The 20,889-nt window shown below is 44.6% G+C and overlaps 1 protein-coding gene across 8 annotated transcripts in view; it reads right to left on the bottom strand.

Annotated features, from left to right (window-relative positions):
• SEC24C (SEC24 homolog C, COPII component) overlaps nucleotides 1-20,889 on the bottom strand; it is a 1,539,459-nt gene that overhangs the window by 203,217 nt on the left and 1,315,353 nt on the right. For all 8 annotated transcript variants that reach the window (XM_078643234.1, XM_078643230.1, XM_078643232.1 and 5 more), the window contains one exon: nucleotides 4,574-4,753. In XM_078643234.1, coding sequence (XP_078499360.1) covers nucleotides 4,574-4,753 — 180 coding nt within the window. The remainder of the gene's footprint in view (nucleotides 1-4,573; nucleotides 4,754-20,889) is intronic.

The raw sequence follows: 20,889 nt of genomic DNA, 5'->3' as shown, positions 1-20,889 counted from the left end.
GGAAAGGCTCCACCTCAATAGGCTCCATGTGGAGAAGATCCAGTAAAGGATCATAAGGCAGGGAAACCACAGGGAGTTGAAATCGAAGAATAGCTGCTGCACTGTGAATAGCCTCTGCGTAGGCAGCCCTAGCCTGTGTCGCCATTCTGGGAGGCGACAATAAACTGTCCATACGGTTGGAGACTAATCCGTCCACTAGACAGTAGAAGTGGAGGAGCCTGAGGTTGATCTGAAGGTCATGCAATATTAGGTACCTGCACCATGGGGCACCGAAACTACCTCGGACCCTGGGAGTCCAGAGGAACTTTAACCTCATGCAAAAGAAGAAGCTTAGACGCTGGCACCGGTGTCGACTTGACGTCGACGACCTCCAGAGGGGACTTGGCCTGGACGCCGTCTGACGGCGATCCCACCGCAATATGCGGGGAGTTAAGACGTCGACAGGGCGTCGAGCCCGGCACCGCCTCAGACGCCAGTGCAGGGCTATGCGGTGACTGGACGGGCGACTGAGATGGCCCTGGGGGCCGTGTCCCGTCGGCGTCGTAGTCAGCGCACACAGCTGGAACGGGCTAATCTGCCGGCAAGGACCCAACATGAGTGCTTTGCACCTCTGTGGGACCCGAAGGCGCACCATGAAGCGGGGGTGATCCAAAGAAAGAGGTGAGTGCCTTCGAATAAGCCTCCATTAGGGCCCGCGTGGCTCCAACTCCCGGGAAGGGAGGGAATGGAGGAGACGACTGGTGGACGCCAGTGCCTGGCAAGGAGTGAGAGGAACGGGCCCCAGCATCAGGCGAATGGGAGGAAGACCTCCGTGACTTACGCTTGAGCTTACCCACTTCTGAACGACGTCCCTGGGAACAACCTTGGGAACAGGCCCGATCCAGAGAGGGAGACCGGCGGTGCAAAGGTGCCGGGCCTGACAGCCGTGCGGCCAGCAATTTCATACAACGCTCCCTCAAGGACATGGGTTTCATTTGTTGACAGGCGTCGCACTCTTTGGAGTCGTGGTGCACTCCCAGACACCACATACAGCGGTACCAGCCTGGGTTGGGTGGGAGAGGCGAGGGGGGGGGGTTTGTTTTACATTGTTCTGTTCTTGGTAAAGCTGATGATGCGATGTTAATACTATGAGCAGATGCATATTTTGGATAACGTCAGGACAGAGCCGTGTGGCGCCGCCCCCGGCGCGCAGAGGTGCTGCTGCAGAATGTTTTCTGGATCCAGTCTGATGCCTGGGGATATTCTAAGTTAAGGAATCTGCAGCTAGATGTCTCTATCAGATATTTCAAATGCAGACAGGTAACTAAGCACAAATACACAGTGATCTCCAGGGGGAGACCAAATCATATACTAAAGAAGTGGAATTCAAACTTCGACCAAAGCCGAGACTTGGACCAGAAGACTCAGAAGAGCTGGGGACACAAGGAACCACCCAGGGTAAGTACTCGGGAACCCCACGGAGGCTGTGTGCAAAGTGGAAACACAGCAGCATACTCAATGCAAGTCAATCGGGAAGTTGCAGTTGCAGTTTTGAAGAAGGACCCTTCCAAATGGACCCTGAATAAACCCTGTGGAAGACAAAATTTGAGAGTCACCCCACCGGTGGACACCACAAGAACCTGGATACCTACAACAGGGAAGCCAGGTGCATAGTTGCACAGTGATGTCGGAAACTGCCGTAGACAACAATGGAGGACCTCAGAAAAGATGCCGCTGGCTAAGAAGGTTAAAGAATCTGGGGGAATCCAAGGATTGATTCTTGAAGAAAAGCAAGCAGAAGGGAGAGAGTCTATGCCACTCAGGAGTGACCAGGTGGCATGGAAGACCAATGACCACCGATGACGGAAGATGCAGTAGAATTGACAGTGACCTTGTCGCTGCAACTGTGAGGACCAGACAATGCTGTGGAAGACCAGGAGCCGTTCATGAGCTGCCGGAAGTCGAGAACCAGCGGGTCAGTGTCCTGCAGGAGCACCATCAAGCCTTGGCAGAAGCAACAGAATTGGTGTGAGAACTAGGGTCACCAATTCCAAGGGGGTAGCTTGGTGCGAGCAGGAAGGCACCGAAAGCTAGGTGTAAAGTAGCAGAGCAGCACACAGTCTCACTGAGCCAAGGAACGCACACAATAAACTGACACCACACCAGCTGGTCTTTTTTAAAACAGCTCATTCTAAGCTGGGGACACTCATGGGGGGGCAGTATATGAATGTATGTTCCTTCCAGTTATTTGAGAATAAGCGTTTGAAAAGAATGTTAGCAGTCCTAAGAAGCTGCAATGTATTTATATGCCACCAGAAACTTGGCGTAGCCTATACAGAAACGCATTAATATCTTGCACCTCCTTTTCTGGTATTATATTTGGTCCAGGCAGGATTTAGCGCTAAACAGAAATAATATTTCTGACTGCTTAAAACTTGATGCTGCAGATAAAATATAATGGGTAGCCCATATAAAGAAAATGTATCTGATATTGGGAAACCTAGATACTTCAATGCACCCAAAATATTACAATGTATTAGTACACATCAGTTTAAAGCAGAATTTATTAGTGCCAGATTGGAAACGAGGGAGTATGTTGATCAGAAGACAGTAAGTATTACAATGAATAAGCACATCGTTACATGCAGCCTTTTACAACTATGGTCACCAATGCACAACATATATTTGTTTTAACAAGATTCTAGCTTAATAGTCTACATTCTTTAACTGCTTTTCCACTAAATTATGATTTTAAGGATAAGCTTCCCATCAACCCCTGTGACGGATTGACCAAGCTAAGTACTTTGCATATGATATTCTTTTGTAGTTTGCATTCTCCATCTAGGAAACAATTTATTATAAAGTTCTAACAATCAAATATGACCTACTGTAAACCTGCGCTTCTCTATGTGCTACAATTGCTCCCACCCCTGTATTTATTTCTCAGCTGTAAATTTTAAATCACATTCTAGGCACTTAAGGAAACTTTTAAATGAGGTATAGAATGAGTTGCTAGTAATAAATTCAGTTTTTAATTAATTGGTTTTCTATGCAAGGTTAGATTTTTAATATTTGTTCATAGGACTGTTTTATGAAATTCATTGTATTGTCTTTTATGATTCAGAATTGAATAAAGGTACGTGACTATTATCAATAGTGTGACAGCATTACATTACTGGTTTTAGAGAAGAGACACTACAATTGTTGAGGCACATGCTAGTTTAGTATGTGGTGTTCAGTTTGCAATTATTCTTTTTCACTTTTCTAAAAGAAACAATGATACAAAGTCCCTTTGCATCGAAATGAAACACCAAACAAAAACAGGTAAAATTCGAATATTTGTTCCACTGGACAGAAAAAGTACTTAAAGCTTGGTGTTTGTTTGTAGCCTACACTGAGAGACACAGAAATGCTGCTGCTTATTGTTTGATATCTCTTTAAAAAATTTCTGGTGTTCTCGGAAAAAATAATAGTCTGCAAGAGAGCGAGAATTTAAGAGTTTGCCCGCATCTAATTTAAGTAAAGGCACACTATCGAGTCAGTCCCTGTTCAGTAAAGGGTCCCGAATAAACATCTAGACATTATTTAACACTGCAGCAAGAAGTTGCGCACCCAGAATATCTAAATCAGAATATCGGTGGCACAAAATATCGAGGATAAAATATCAAAACTGATACATCGAAATGTTTGTAACTATATATATATATATATATATATATATATATATATATATGTGACTCAGCGATTAATATAAGTTCGTAGATGTGGTGTTGGGATTAGTTAATCTAGATTTTACTATATGCACCTAATTAACAGTATTTAGGGCCATATGTATCAAGCAAAATTGCGATCGCAAAGGCCGAAATTCACAGAATTTCGGCGTTTGCAATCGCAATTTTGCTAAATGGTATGTATGAAGGCAAATCTGAAGGCAAAATAAGGAATCGCAAAATTTGCGATTCCTTATTTTGCAATTGCATTTAAGGAATCGCAAATTTTGCAATTCCTTAAATTCAATGTAAGGAGCACCAAAAAAGTGCAATTTAGCCATAAGGATTCGCAAATTACCACCAACTTCAAGTTGGTGGTAGTTTGAGATTTCTTTGAAAAATGCAATTTTTTGCATTTTTTAAAGTGCAATATGAAGCATGTATGTGCGCCGCATGTGCATCCATGCTTATTTCAAGGGTGCAACAGGGTGTCCTTTTGACACCCTTGCACCCTTGAAATTGCATTCTCAATTTGCGATTCTCTAATTGCTAATCGCAAATTGAGAATGTCTTCCCATTCATTCCTATGGGCCTCTAGGCCCATTGGAATGAATGGGGAGGTATTCCTTAATTGTGAATCGCAATTTGAGATTCGCAAAATTGATTGCAAATCCTACATACATAGCATTTTGAGATTCTCCAATAGCGATTCACAAAAAAACGCTATTTGAGAATCGCAAAAGAGAATTTTGATACATATGGCTCTTAGTCCCTTGATATTCGGTTCCCGATATTTTTACACGTTGGTATTCCGTTTAGCTAAAATGTTTTCTGCTCTTAACAGTAATGCAAGCCTAATTTGGAATGAGTACTTATGCTCTTACCAGGGGAAGGAGTCTTGGGTAAAAGAAAATGTTTGTTTCTGCCACATCCATGGAAGAGACAAGTTGTCGAACATATGAGCGGTCATCAGTACCAACATCGGCTGCAGGCTGCAAAACGTCACTCTTCAACACGCAGTTTAAGTAGACTGGGATCAGTTTCATGCATTCAGGAAGGATGAGCTATAAAAAGAGGAAAACAAAGGGTAAATACCAGATTGGACGATGTCTTAACTTGCCCTTTGGTAGAGAATTGCATTAGAAAAATCCAGTTGAGACCTTATTGCTTAAAAAAAAATGAAACTGGTTAAAAAAATAAACAAACCAAGTGTGTTACATTACCCTCACATCTTAGACACCTACTGCAGCATAAAGGTAGATGATGCTCATGAATGTGCAACGCACACATTTTTTTGTGGAGACCACCACCCGTACTTGGCTCGGACAAAAGTTAAATAGCGAAATGGCAGTAGGAACGTCATAGTAATGAATTAGAGTAAATGCACGCAATTCATTTTTAAAGACAGAATGCATCGCCTGTCAGAGACATTAGAATAAGGCTAGTCCATTTAGCAGGATCAATTATTTCACTATATCAAAAGTAGTAACATCTGAATTTAGGTGGAAAATATCTAACATTTGCAAGAACTGAGGTTCCAGGTCTATGACGGGGCTGAATGAAATGCAGTGTAAGGCGGGTGCAAACTTTATGATTTGGAAAGTTACTAGTGATTACTTATTTTTCACGCAGACACTTTTATACAATACTTAAATGATAATGGATTTATCACCGAAGTTGTCATCATAGAAGATAAATAAGAAGCCGGGTCTAGAGTTGCATGTGGATATTTTTGCCAGAGAAAGCAAGAGAAAATTATGTATGGTTAGGAAACTGACATTTGTAGAGACTTTAGAACAGCATGGGCCAGTAGCCCAACAATGAAGCACACAACCTTGAGATTCTGCTTTACAGCAATTTTTAAGACTGAAAGAGTGGGTACCCCATCTTAATCTTTTCACTCTCTTCGACCTTACAGCAACTTGGTTAGGCCATATGGGAATCCATAACCGATAAGCTGCTTAACTCTTGCTATAGGAATTTACTCTACCCAAAAAGCAAAACCTATTTCTTCTGCAATGTGCATCTGATATAGATTACCATGCTGTGCACAGACTACCAAGTAGTGGTGATCTTTCCCTAGAGTGACGAAATGTTTGGGTGCTCCGAAGATTTTTTATAATTTTGTCCCACTTGTGTACTGTAGTAAATGAAGTTGGCCACACAACTTTGATAAGCAATTATTACTCAGCCCACCAAAGCATAACCTTCCCTTGCCAGCCTCAGCATCAACTGCCCCGCCCAGTTCAAAATACAACAATCAAACAGAATCTTGGCACCAAAGAAGGTACACTATTCTAATTTAATTAACAAGGCAGCTAAACAGAAAACCATTTTTAACATTTTGAAATCTCTCACAAACCCCAAAGTCCCAGAAGAAGAAATCCCTCAATCACAGAGTCTATGTGATCAAATCGCTGAGTTCTTTGAAAACATAATCATAGACCTGAAGAAAGATTTCACGAACATAACCCCCAAGGGCCCCCCCCCACCCCTTGAAGCTCAAATCTCAGCAACTGAAAGCGAACGTACTTGTTTCAAGATTAATTTGGAACAATCCAGGCTAGCCGTCGTCTTCCTTTTGATCTCTGCCCCCAAAATACTACATGCACTGGTAGATATTATAAATCCTATCATTAACCAGATAATTAATTCTACTTTTAGGCTATCGAGAGTCCCTGACAATTGGAAAATTGTTGCAGTAAAGCCACTCCAAAAAAAGTAAATTCCTGACCCTACCACTCTCTCCATCTTAGACCTATTTCATTGTTGCCATGTCGGAGTAAAATAGCTGAGAAATTAGTTAACACACAACATAATGATTTCTTGCAAGAAGGTAACATCCTACAAGGCCAGGTCTGAAACCCTAAGCAATAGGGTTTCAGACCTGGCCATTCAACAGAATCAGTGCTACTCAACACTACTCAGACCCTAAAGTTTGCCTTGGATGAGGGTAAGGATGCAGTACTGATTCTGTTGGATTTATCAGCCACGTTTGATACGGTCTCTCATGACATTTTGAGAGACAGGTTTGCACATAGTAGAATCACAAACAAGGCACTGGCCTGGATCACATCCTTTTTGTAAAACAGGCATCAGATAGTAACATTGGGAAGTTACAAATCTAAAGAAAAACGATTGTCACAAGGGTTCCCCCAGGGTTCATCCCTGAGCCCAACTCTTTTCAATCTTTTTTTGAGTTTCTCCCATCCTTGACAGCCTAGATGAGCACAGCCCGGGCCTCCTCCAGGACTTGTGGCAGCACTTGCGCATCGATCTCCCAAAGGGATTGTGAGAAACAACCGAATAACAATGCAGTATTCAATGACCGCAATGCCAAGCTGGAGGATGAAAAAACTTCTTCCATAATTAATTCAGCCTCTTGGGTTCCCTATCCGGAGGGAAGAAGGGAATGTCTTGGGATGTAGAGGCCTGCACCAACAAACTTTCTGGGGTGGGGTGTTGGCTGAAATATCCTGGGTTGCCCGGAGCTGGGCGATAGCGACGTGCAATCGATCTAGTCACAGGAGGCCCTGTGCTAGGTTTGGACTATGTTCCTAGAAGGACGTCTGTAAGTACCTCATTAAAGGGCAACAGGGGTTCGGATGTGGAAGTCCCAGGTTGAAGCACCGCAGTTAAGAGATTAGTCCTAACCTGCACCCAGGGCAGCACCAGTCCAAGGACCTCAGCTGCCCTCTTAACCATCATAGCATAGGATGCCCCCTCCTCCATAGCCATTGTTGGTTGGAGAGAACATGCCAGTAACTGAAGAAGTATCCAGTCGCATGGCCTCCCCAAGTTCCCCATACCAGTCCAAATTCTCCTCAGAGATTTCCTGGGGTTCAAGAGGGTCCACAGACCGCTCCCATTTCTCTCCTGAGCCTAGCACATCTTCAAAGGGCTCAGGCGACAACATAGAACCCCTGGGTTCTGTCAACGCCATTCCGGCTCCGTGTCATCAGGGTGAGGATGGGACTTGCATCATCAACGGGTATCGGTGACTTTGCAGGCACCAACTTCGGATTCGATGCTGGGGAAGGTAGCAATGGCACGCCTGATGTCGAACCGGATCTGGGATTGGATCCCTGGAATCCCACTGGCGTCATGGCCAGAGCTGACCGCAGCGAACCCAATGCGGCCCCTGCTGTCTCCACGGGGCCAAAAGGCTCAGCAGCGGGGTTGTTCCGCTCAAATACGCGGCGAATGGTATTGTAAAACTCTTATTTGAGCGGGAGTCGCTCCGGCTCCCGGAAAGTGGTGGCGGCGCTAAGTCGACACTGACTTCGCGGAACCGGGCCTAGAGCGTCAGTGCTCCTTACCTCTCTCGACGACGGACGCCAGCTGCGGTGAAGATGAAGTCGCTTGGACGACTTCTTTTGTCTCTTCCCAGAGTGTCCCGAGGATCTCGAATAGGAGGAGGACTTAGGACTACGTGAGCGGTCTCGCAACCTCCTCTTCTTTGATCGGGGTCTCGCTTGACGGTGTCGACTGCCGGGCCGTAATTAACTTCATTGCCCGTTCCCTCAAGGTCTTCGTAGTCTTTGCCAGATAGTTCAAACACGACTTTGTGTGGTGGTGCAAGACACCACAGACATACACGGTGACCAACATTATGCGGGAACAAGTCCTGCACAGCTTGAAATCGGTCTTTCTTGAAGACATCCCTGAAGCACGAAGTCGGAAAATCCAAAAAATGACGACAAAAGTCGAGAAGAAGCCTGCCAAAAAGCAGCAGAGGGATAGATTTTCCCAGATAGGCGCTTAACTGGCGCGGACAGAAAAGAACTAATGTCCGTGTGTCTGGGTGGCACCTATATAGGCACAGCAACTTCAGAGCCGACGTCACGCGGAGCTGAATGGAGCCACCAGATATCGCGCGCAAGGAGTATTGTGTTGCTTAGCAAAAGTTTACGGATCCAGCCGGACGCTGAGGTTCTTTGGTTTTCGACTTCGTCTCGTTATAGGCCGCCATTTTGTGTCCCGTCGCCATTTTGTGCTGCCTTCACTCAGGCAGCACGGCAAACGGAGTGTTTTTGTCTTTTCCAGCTGCTACGTGTCTCTTCTGTTAAAAAGTAACCCCCTGCCCTTGTTTACGAAACCGATGTCAGGGTCTGGCCGAGTCTACTAATCCATGTCTGGGCTGATTGATCCCTGTCTCGACTGACTGTTTGGCTTTCCCTACTCTTTCCTTACTTTATCTTATCCGACTGGCCTTTGCTATTCTCTCCTTGTATTCAACTATCCTTTGAGGCACGCAAATGCATTCTGCCATCTGCAAATTAGATTGTGGCACTAGCACTGATTAACTTGTGGGGAGGGGTGACACACAGGGTCTGAAAGAAGGGCGTATGTGGGACACTTGATAGCTTGTTTTTCAACTTTTCTAATTGGCCAGCCTTGTATGTATTGGGAGTATGCGTTGTAAATATGTGTGCTATAAAAGATTGTGTGCCACGTAGTAAAGTGGCAGTCTCCTAAGCACCTACTTTGTACTTCTGGGACAACTGTGCTTAGCTGCAGCTAATAAACCTGGTTTTCTACGCCTAACAGAGTGTCTCGTGTCTCTGTTCGACAAGGCAGGTGAACTCGGAGATTTAAGGCGTGCCCTGCGCCGCCAGGCCCATAAGGCCCGGTTCTTCAACTGGCGCCAAATGTGGGGCGGCTTCAGCGGTAGCGGTTCAGCCCGAGGGTCGTGAGGAGCCTCGCAAGAAAATTCATGACGATTCCCGAACCACGTCAAGCGGCCCCTGTATGTCGAAGTGGACCGAAGGTCTTTTGCAGTGCGGCTACTCCTTTCCGACGGCTGCTGACGACTGCTGCCCTGACTGCCGCCCTGCCTTGGCCCCCTTTTGGTGACTACTAGTATTGCGAGACGTTAGACGGACCTCTGTTGGCGTGAGAGAACATTTAGTTAAGTATTCGTGGGTAGTGCCCACTTTTGTTTTTTGTTATTCGACAATTGCAATAGTCGAAGTCAAGGGGTGAGTACATTTGTGCTGCGTTCTTTGCTTTAAAACCCCTTGAAGTTTGTAAGTAGATCAGTGGATTAAAGATGCCTGGTCTCAGCAAGTTTAGAAAGTGTTGTTGTCTTGATTGTAATAGGAATTCCCGGCTGGAGGATTCTTGTCCAATTCCTCCGGTTGGAACTCCCACTTATGAGCTCTATTCAAAACATGGTGTTAGCCCTATTGCCTTTAACGAAGCATGGATCTGATACACGAAGAAAGATGGTGTTCTGCAGTGGCCACAAAATGGTAGCTTTGAGCCTGACATATTAGATAATCTAGAAGCAATTGTGTTCAAAAGAAAAGCCCAGCCGGCAATGTTTGACTCTTTCCGCCTTTGTCGTAAGGAAGCCAAACAGAGAGAAATTAAGCAGGCAAAAAGAGATAAAAAAGAGAAAGGTATGCCGATTATACAGGCTGCACAGCAGTTTAAAGATAATGAGATTGATCAGGCGAATGAAGTCTCAGAAAGACAGCATCGTATGGCAATAGATAGATGTTACCCCGTATTGCCTACTTCTCCACAAAGTAAGGATCTTGATGAAGATCCCTTACTATCCCATTTGTTAAGATTACCTCCGCCTTATGTACAAGGTGCTAATGCACCCCCATTGTTACCACTTGTCCAGCCACCTGTCGTTCCGCCATTTGTCCCGGTTCTTCCACAATTGCCCCTTCCAGTATTTTCACCCCCGTCTCCTTTGCCACCGACTCCTGTCCCTCGGACTCCTGTACATTAGTCTCCTTTACCCTCAGTTCCTCTTGTAACTGTCCCCTCTCCTGCTTTGCTTAATGCTTTGTCTCCCGTTCCACTGTCTGATTCTCCCACAGCTTGTAAACGATTGGTCGATACTGTGTCTGGCCTCTTACCCCCCCCTCTTTGTGTCTTTTAACCTGACTCCTGCTCTTTCTCGAAGGCAATCTCGTAGTCAACTCCCAGGTCCCGACGAGCGAATTGTGTTGAACAATCTTGCTCACAAATGGATCATGAGTGGTCCACAGTATAGTGTGCATGATATCATGAGCACCTTTCACCAGTGGGGTGCGCCTAGACTGAGATATGTTTTTAATGTTATGTGTGACGCTCTTGTCAAAGGATGGGAGGATATGGATTTGGGTTTAGCTCGCCAGGGTCTGTTAGACTTATTGTGGGTTCTGAGGTTGAGGACGCCGTAAGGACACTTGTCACTTTCAGGTCTTTATTTTCTTCTCAGGCTTTTCTTGAACCTGATCCTGCAGTCAGACAGAAAGTGAAACATTATCCTATGAGAGAAGTCCCTCCAATATGGAGAGATGCGGTTCCACAGGCAGGCAATATTTCGGGTGTCCCTGCTCATTTCCAGCGTATATGGGTACATGTCCCCTGGAAACGATATGAAGTTTTGGTGCTTAAACAGTCTTTACCGGACCCTCGTAAAAATCCTGCTGGGTATTATAAAGAGCTGTCCCAGACTGTTGGTGCGTGTATCATGAATTTGGCCGATATCGATATGCTGATGGGAAATGTAGTCCCACAAGCGTTATGGGCTTGGATTCGTAAGGAGGACCACGATCAAGCTTTAGGTGGTAATTGGGCTGCTATAACTGCCGCGGATGCAGCAAAAGTAGGTGGTGCTAAACCCGATGTTTTGATTGCAGAATTGCCCGGTAGGATAATCACTTTAATGAAAATGATGCCTGCCTTGCGTGTTAACCCTTTAAGTGCTGCCGTCGGCCAACGGTCGTCACGGGCACTACCTCCCCAGTGCTGCGTGCGACCGCTGGACGTCCAGTTCAGCACTGGATAATGGACAGCGCAGCACTGGGGAGGTTTATTTAAGAAGCTCCTAAGGTGTTAATTGGGATAAGTTAGCTGCGTGTAAACAGAAGAAAGAGGAGTGTCTCCGATTTCTTTACTCGTTTCGAGGAGACGTTCATCGACCACAGTGGTCAAGATGTGAGTACTGATGGTGGACAGCGACTATTCATGGATAAATTTGTATTTAATTTACTTCCAGAATTATCGCACAAATTAAAAGACTCCGAAAGTTCATGGGCTGTTTCTTCATCTGCCCAGATATTAGCTACTGCTCAGTATTATGAGAATAGGGATAAGGAGGAAAAGGATAAACGCGAGAAAAAGACTAAAGAATTAAAAATGAAAATGAAGGTTCTTTTGCAACAAGCTTATCCCCCTCGTTCTGCTCAACGTCAATTTCAACAGCCTTCCCAGTTTCAGGGGTTGCTACAGAAACCTGAACCCTTTGTTCTGCGACCTTTGCTAGGTCCTAATCAGTGTGCCTATTGTAAAGAGGAAGGTCATTTTAGGAATAGCTGTCCGGTTTTATTGCAGCGTAATGGTGGATTTCCAGGGCCGCGAGGCCGTGGTGGTTTTCAGTCAGCACCCAGCGGGTAGAGGGCGCGGTGCGTTGTCTCAGACACAGCGTTCCTTTCCCCCTCAGAATTCTATTAATCATTTTGACCAACAGAATACTCAGTCTGCACAATATTACAATGACGATTATTGTGTTGAGAATGGGAGTCAGGATTTTCACACTAGCTAGGACAGCCATGGACAAAGCAAGGGAGTCGTATCAGTTCCAGTGGATCAGAATGGGCCTTATGTTGAAGTTGTTGCATTGGGTGTTTCGGAGCCATTTCTTTTGGATACTGGTGCAATGAGGAGTTCTATCATTCACTCCAAACTCCCTGGGGCACCTTTGTCTGGCTTAACAAATGTTTCTGTAGGATTCTCGGTCACCCCAGTTCGTAACCCGGTTTCATGCCCATTGCCTATTTCAATTGGTCCTTATGATTTGGAGGCCCCGCTCATTTTGACGACTAGAGAATTTGCTGGGTTTGGACTTATTGAAATGTCTTCATGCAACATTGTATTGTTCCTCCTCTGGTGTACATCTTACTTTAGGTGAGAAGTTGGTTTCTCCTATGTATTTGTCCAAGGACCAATTCCCACCCGAATTGCATTCCCTTTCTGCTACGCTCTGGGCTACAGGTCCGAATGATGTTGGTCTCCTCCAAATTCCACCTTACGTGGTTACTGTCAAGCCTAATGTTAATTACCACGCATTCCTCAGTATTAAATCTCCAGGGATGGCGAAAGAGCTCTGTTGGCCATCATTTATGATCTAGTTCAGTGTGGCTGAAGAAACAAGAGGAAATGTTTGCAATAGTCCTGTTTTACCTGTTCTTAAACGCACTGATTCTTCTCAACCTCCTGTATATCGTTTTGTGATCGATCTTCGGGAGGTTAACAAGATTGTTATACCTCAGTTTCCAGTCGTCCCAGATATCACTGCCTTGCTCACGATGATACCTGCTTCGGCTGCCTGGTTTTCAGTTATCGATCTCAAAAACTCTTTCTTCAGCATTCCTATTGCTGAGGAGAGTAGGGATCTTTTTGGCTTCTCTCTCGGAGGCCGAAGTTTCCGATTCAAACGTGCACCTCAAGGCAATTGTGAGAGTCCATCCATTTATAGTCAGGCTTTGAAATCTCAGCTTGATGCTTTCACTTTGCCTCCAGGTGCCACTCTTATTCAGTATGTGGATGATTTGTTGATTGCTGCTGATTCAGAGGATGTTTGTAAGAATGTGATGTTGCACTGTTGCGTTATTTGTCTGACATGCATCACAAAGTGTCACCCTCTAAACTACAATATTGTTGCCAAGAGGTAACCTACTTAGGTCATCTCGTGTCGAAGGAGGGACGGCGATTACTCCAGAACGTATTCAAGCAATCGCACAAATGTCTGTACCATCCACACAATGGGAGGTACGTGCTTTTCTGGGCTTCACCTCTTATTGTAGACAGTGGATTCCAAATTTTTCTTTGTTGGCTAAACCTTTGCTGGCACTTACTCTAAAAGACACACCCCAACCTCTTCCTTGGACTGACGAATGTCAGAAGAGTTTTTCTGACTTACGTACTGCCTTGTGTTCTGCTCCTGTGTTAGGTACTCCGGATTACAAAAAGCCTTTCACACTCAATGTACATGAAAGAGAAGGTTGTGCATTGTCAGTTTTAACGCAACAATTTGGAGACAAACAGTGGCCATGTGCCTATTTTTCGGCAACATTGGATCCAGTAGCCAAGGCACTTCCTAGTTGTCTCAAAGCTACAGCAGCATCTCCATTTGTCAATCTGCTGGATTGGTACTGGATAATACTCTCGTTGTTATGGTACCACATGCAGTGGATACTCTTTTGAACAGAACGAAAACACAGCATCTCACGAGTGCCCGCTTGTCTGGGTACGAGCTGATGCTCTTGGTTAGTCATATACACATTAAGCGATGTAATACTTTCAATCCAGCAACATTGTTACCTATTCCGGAAGAGAAAGACACCCAAGAACAGCCTGATTGTTTTCTCCGTACAGAGGAGGAAACAAAAGGCAGAATAGACTTAAAAGATACACCACTCGTGGACCCGGATGGGATCCTATGGATGGATGGGTCTTGTTTCAAACTTCCTAATGGCGAGACGACTTCAGCCTATGCTGTTACCACTTTGTATACAGTAGTGGAGACAGCATGCATTAGACAGAATTCAGTCCAAGCAGCTGAACTGATTGCCCTGACGAGAGCGTGTGTGTTGGCTAAGGGAAAGAGAGTGAATGTTTACACCGATAGCCAGTACGCCTTTGGCGTGGCTCATAGCTTTGGCCGTCTGTGGAAGGAAAGAGGATTCTTTACTTCCCATGGGGCTAAGATACAGCATGGTCAGTTGGTAACTGACCTTCTCGAATCACTTGCTTTGCCTACCCAGATAGCAATTGTGAAGTGTAGTGCACATAAAAGATCACTGATGATGTGGGTCGCGGGAATGCTTTTGCAGACGAGGTAGCGAAAGAAACAGCAAGAGATGCTACAAGTCCCATGTATGTTGCAGGCCCTGCAAGATGGGTCAGAGAAGGAGGAATGTGTGAGGACACAATAGAAAGTGTGAGAATGATTCAAGAAGAGGCTACGGAGAAGGAATTGAGTAAGTGGAGAGAAAGTACGGGAATGTTGGATGCGACAGGGTGTTGAACGGAATTGTCAGAACATCAGCGTTGGCGGTTACCAGACGCCTATGTATTGCCTGTAGTCACTATGGCGCATGGTCCAGCTCACATCAGTGCGAAAGGGATATGCAAACCTCTGGCCCCAGCATGGCAGAATGAAGGAATCCCTAAATGTGGGGAAAATGTGGTGAAACATTGTATCGTTTGTTTGATGCATAATCCAGGAAAGGGAACCCCAACTCCGGCAGGTCATTTTGCTCCCCCAACGCATCCTTTTGAGGTATTATAAATAGATTACATTCACATGGAACATTGTAATAATCTGAAGTATGTCCTGGTGGTGGTGTGTGCCTTATCCAGATGGATAGAGGCCTACCCCCTAAAGGATAATACTGCTTTGTCCACTGCCAAAGCCCTCTTGAAGGAATTCTTCCCGAGGTTTGGTTTGACGCGAATTGTCTGGAGTGACAATGGAAGTGAATTTGTAGGCCAAATTATGCAGAAGGTGTGTGCGGGTCTTGGTATTAGGCAGAAATTCCATGCGGCAAACCACCCTCAGTGAGCAGGCTTGGTAGAGTGCTATAATGGCACTCTCAAGCTTAAATTGGCAAAGATTCAGGCCAGCACGGGTCTTGCTTGGCCCGATGCTTTACCTTTGGCACTCCTATCAACGAGAACAGCTGTACACTCATTTGGAACTCAGCCCATACGAGGTTGTTTTTGGGCGCCCAGCTAACGTTTGGGGAGTCCCTCGACCTAAAAAGTACTCTGATATTCCGTATCCTATGTTGATTGACTACTTACATGACCTCACCACTAAATTGCGTGTTCTTCATCAGCAGGTTCAAAACGCTTTGCCGGAGGCCTCTGTAGACCCAGGACACTCAATCCAACCCGGAGACTGGGTCTGTCTGAAGAATTTTCAACAAAAGAAGAATCTGGAACCTCGTTGGGGGCCGCCTCGGCAAGTTCTTTTGATGACACGTACAGCAGTAAAGGTGGCAGGAAAGAAGAACTGGATCCATGGCGTGCACTGCAAAAGGGTACCTTTGCCTTTACCTTTTGACCAGTGGATCCGCAAGGGTATAGGTGATAGTGAGGGCGAAAGGGTCCCTCGGTTGGTGCCTTTCAGTAGTGCACGTCTGGATTGGACAAAATCTGAAAAAGAAGACGACGATGTGTTGCAAGAAGCCGTACCATCACATCTGCGATTGAACACAACAAACCCAGAGACTTTGTTTCGAGAGCAAACGGTACCTGACCAGACTCGGTACAACTTGAGACCTAGACTGATTAAGAACAATTAAAAACTTTTTTTCTTTTCCTTTTTCTGGTTATACCTTTAAGAGACATTTTTTTCCATCCGTTAAGTTGCAGGGTCACGGTAGGAGTCTTAGGCTGTGACCTGAGTAGTGACAGTAGGTCTGCAGGACTTGCAGTGTCATAGGATGGCAAATAACCACAACTAAGTGATCTAGGAAGATTACAGTGAGCAACGCCTTAGAGGATAGATATTGAATTGGAAAAGAATGATAAAAAGCAAGAAATGAAAAGCAAATATAAGAAATTATTGTTTAGTCCATGTGGCGTAACCTCGTGCATTTTAATATGTTCATGTATTTTATTGGCTTGTCTGGGTTGGGTTGTTCACACTATGCAGCAAGCACCTGTTCCTACTTCTGTTTCTTTGCCTCTTTCCACTACTGCTTCCCCGCATCAGTTCCATACACTCCCAGAGCACGAACAAATTAGGAGAACAGAATACTTTAACAATTCATTCAAACAGCTGTTGCATCAGCATCAACTACTACTGACTGTTGGGTTTGTGGACTCATACCCCATAATACGGAGAAAGGGATGCCATATTTAGTCCTTCCGTTTTCTTATGAAGGCTCCGCTTGGGCATATTTGGCCATGTTTTCCAATGCATACCAGAATCAACTTCGACATCCTCACGTTGGTCCATATGGTGGTGGAGCAGATTTTAGTCATAGTTCTTTGATAAAGGGAATAGTGGCTATGGCCAGAGTTGCTGAAAGTGGTAAGATTCCCGTTGATGAGAAACGAGCGTATGATGGTTGGAATGTGACTCGTTACGTTACTAGCCTCACAGATAAGGCTAGACGAAGGGGATCCCCACCAATTTGGACCATACCTCATCGAGGCAATTTGTGTTTACAGATAAATGGTCAAAATATTAAAAACCAACAAATAAAGAGTGTTTGTTCCCATACATACATCTATTCATCCCAGATTTTTTCACCGCTAATACCATCTCAGGGCACATACTTTGTCTGCCACGATAGAGCCTATGCGGGGCTCCCCACCAATTTTTCAGGAACGTGTTATGTGGCTTTTCTTCTCCCTCCAACATACACTGCTCCTTCAGGTCATCACAGAAATAGATATGGCAGAGGCGTTATCGATTCCAAAGACACAGCAGGACAAGAGGGAGGGGACTTTTTCAAAGGGTTCCTTCCTTTCTGGGGCCCAATGACCAATAGCAGAAACATTAGACAGTTAGTTCTTGTTGTTGAGGCTACCATAAACGTGACTTCTGGAGCCTTGAGTAATCTAACAGCCGAACTTTAGGAGGACCGCCTTATGACTTTGCAGAACCGGATGGTTTTAGATATTATTCTTGCAGATCGTGGAGGAGTATGTAAATTGATTGGGTCTAGTTGCTGCATTTATATTCCTGATTATGCCCCTACAGTATACCAAGCCATCTCTAAATTGCACATAATTTCCGAGTCGATTCACCAGGATACAGGAGATTGGTCTGTGATGGGATGGTTTTGGGGACCACTGTCCACATGGGGATGGAAGATATTAACCTTCCTTGGAATGGTTTTGGCCATCATTTAGAGTGTGGCCCGCCATCTGCGTCCTTTGTGCCACCGTGTGTGTCCCAAGGCCTGTGCGTCAGAAAACAGAGCACATTAAAATGATGTTGCAGCAACAGCTAGACGACCTCATGGCCATTGACATCGACTCAGACTAACTTGAGTCCTTTGTCTTTAGCCTGAGTTATGGCAAAAGGAGGGTCTGAGGTTCTTTGGTTTTCGACTTCGTCTCGTTATCGGCCGTCATTTTGTGTCCCGTCACCATTTTGTGTTGCCTTCACTCAGGCAGCAAGGCAAACGGAGTGTTTTTGCCTTTTCCAGCTGCTACGTGTCTCTTCTGTTAAAAAGTAACCCCCTGCCCTTGTTTACGAAACCGATGTCAGGGTCTGGCCGAGTCTACTAATCCATGTCTGGGCTGATTGATCCCTGTCTCGACTGACTGTTTGGCTTTCCCTATTCTTGCCTTACTTTATCTTATTCGACTGGCCTTCGCTATTCTCTCCTTGTATTCTCCTGTTACACAACTATCCTTTGAGGCACGCAAATGCGTTTTGCCATCTGCAAATTAGATTGTGGAACTAGCACTGATTAACTTGTGGGGAGGGGTGACACACAGGGTCTGAAAGAAGGGCGTATGTGGGACACTTGATAGCTTGTTTTTCAACTTTTCTTATTGGCCAGCCTTGTATGTATTGGGAGTACACGTTGTAAATATGTGTGCTATAAAAGATTGTGCGCCACGTAGTAAAGTGGCAGTCTCCTAAGAACCTACTTTGTACTTCTGGGACAACTGTGCTTAGCTGCAGCTAATAAACGTGGTTTTCTACGCCTAACAGAGTGTCTCGTGTCTCTGTTCGACAAGGCAGGTGAACTCGGAGATTTAAGGCGTGCCCTGCGCTGCCAGGCCCATAAGGCCCGGTTCTTCAACGCCTGGGAAATTCAAAGGTGAGGTGCAGTGAATCTTCATAAGTGGAAGACAGTTGTTAATAAATCAGTGCAAGTTCACAGGCAAGAAAGAGAATGAAATGATAGTTGGAAATTCACTAAGCCAAAGAAATAAAATTGTGTTAGGTGACAAAGCTCTTTAAGGTGACATATGGAGTGCTTTAAAATTCAAACATAGACCAGTAACTTGCTGGTGTTTAAGCATGAAGTATACCGAGATGCATAAAAAAAAAGCCCAGGTGACTGCAAACCAGAGATATAAAATGACTGAGCAGTCAAAAAGCAACATATTTGATCTTAAAACAAAAACAAAATCAGCCTGGCGCGTCCTATACAATAATGACATACATGAAAGTCATCGAAAAAAAAAACTCTGCTTCATAATCATTCAAACTGGACTCTAAAGCAAATGCTAAAAATTTGGAATACAATAAAAAAATAAAGCTGATCACATTGGGAAAAACAATGCTTGAAATGGAATGGCGAAAACAATTAAGGAAGTATGTTGCCCAAATCGACTAACAATGGAAATGTTGAATGCACGTTACGTGATACAGTATACAAATAGAAGGCACACAAGCATGTAAAGGCCACTGAAATAAATGGCTATTTAGTGACAAGGAACATTTATAACAAGCATTTGCAATGCCGCAGGTCTTGCATTTGTGAGAATTTGAGCTATTGGTAGGGGTCAAAGATTAATGTCCTATGGCTGTGACGGTAAGTCTTCACAGGACATGCTTCATTTTATAATCTTCTGTAGGTATTATGAGGGAACCCCGGAAGACTTTTTTCATCCCCATTCTGAAAAAGCTTAAGTTTAGGCAGGTGCGCCCTGCTTTTTTTTTTTTAATGGTAACATTATATTTTAGGTCCTTCGCTTTTTTTTTTTTTAATCTGCTGTTATGCTTCAAGCTAGTTGTGATTAACCCTGAGGTATACAAAGGATAGATGAGATGCGATTATGAAAGTTTCGCTACTTTAAATCTAGTCTGTTCTACGGACTTTTTATGAATTAAAAATATATATATATATATATCATATACTTTCATCTTATACCATATTTTATTTAGGTGTATAGTATTTGATGTTATTTGGTAGATTCTTTTTATGATAGATTTCTTTGTAAACACTGTTTGATTTTAGGTTTATGGTTTTATGCAAAGACCAAATAAAGTGAATTGATTGATTGATAATGACTTATTTATCTGTTTTGATAATTAACACATAAATCAAAGGCATTGTCATTTACAATGGACATAGCTCAAACTCTTGTAAATGCGAGACCTATTCATTTCAAAGTAGTGGCCGCCATTGTCCCGGGCTGCTTAGAAAAGGAAAACGCTTATGGCGTGCTAAATATTACAGGAAAGCATGTCCTGCCTGCAGTACGAGAAACTCATTAAAGAAAATGGTGCTTACAGACTTAAAAAGACATACCGTCTAACATGAGAAGTAAAAGGGCCAATCCTCATGGGATGTTAAAAATGAAGACAAGGCTAATCAGAAGCCAGAATTTACAAAGGACAGTGACACAAGGCAATGAAAAATATGGGCAGAGAGAGGGCAGAGCTTCAAGTCCATACTCCAATATAGCATGCTTCGGAAAGCAGTGCATGCGCTGCCCAGGCTCAACCTAATAAAAACTGATGGTCATGGTGATTGATTCTCGCCAGTCAAGGATGCACGAGTAAATGTTGTGAGCAATAGATATACTGCATTTTGATTACAATACATATGTAAACATTTGGAAGACCAGTCTGTAGCAGTACTGTAGGGAAAGTGTTATTTTGAAGCTAGTTGAATGGAATGTTTTTGTCTCACTAACATGTTTTCTTCTGACCCGACAAAGCATATGTTTATTACTAATGTCTCATGAGTTTCATTACAGTGTGTCAAATCTTGCATCACTTTAGATATTTTCCATACTGTTCACTTCCCACTGAGACCTTTATCTGGGACGTTCAGGGAGGTTTGCTGTGACTTGGGACGCACTGTCCCATAATGCCCTGCTGTTTGGTGGAAGGAGGAGGAGCTGGACCAGATTCCTCCGCAGATCTTGATATATAGTGCCCATCCACCTCTAGCGGTTTGGGGATTGCTGTTGCCATGACCGGGGACTCACTGTGTCATAATGCCCTGCTGTTTGGTGAAAGGAGTGGCCCCACCTTATGACCCCACGCTGCACGCTATATAGCACCCATCCACCGTCCACGGGCTGCACCTAGGCACAGCCCGGGCCCGTACTGCCCCAGCCAACACCAGACTGAGCCAGGGCAGGGCCACCTCCCACTTGGCCCCACGCAGGGCCGTCTTTAGCACTGTTGGCGCACAGTGCAAACACAAGGAGATGATGGACGGAGCACTGACATTTTTCAGACACTCACCCCAGTCACATATCT

Source organism: Lissotriton helveticus, chromosome 5_1, assembly GCF_964261635.1.
Source record: "Lissotriton helveticus chromosome 5_1, aLisHel1.1, whole genome shotgun sequence".
NCBI classification, from domain to species: domain Eukaryota; kingdom Metazoa; phylum Chordata; class Amphibia; order Caudata; family Salamandridae; genus Lissotriton; species Lissotriton helveticus.
Note: the sequence above shows the minus strand (reverse complement) of the source record. Positions and strands in the feature narration are given on the sequence as shown.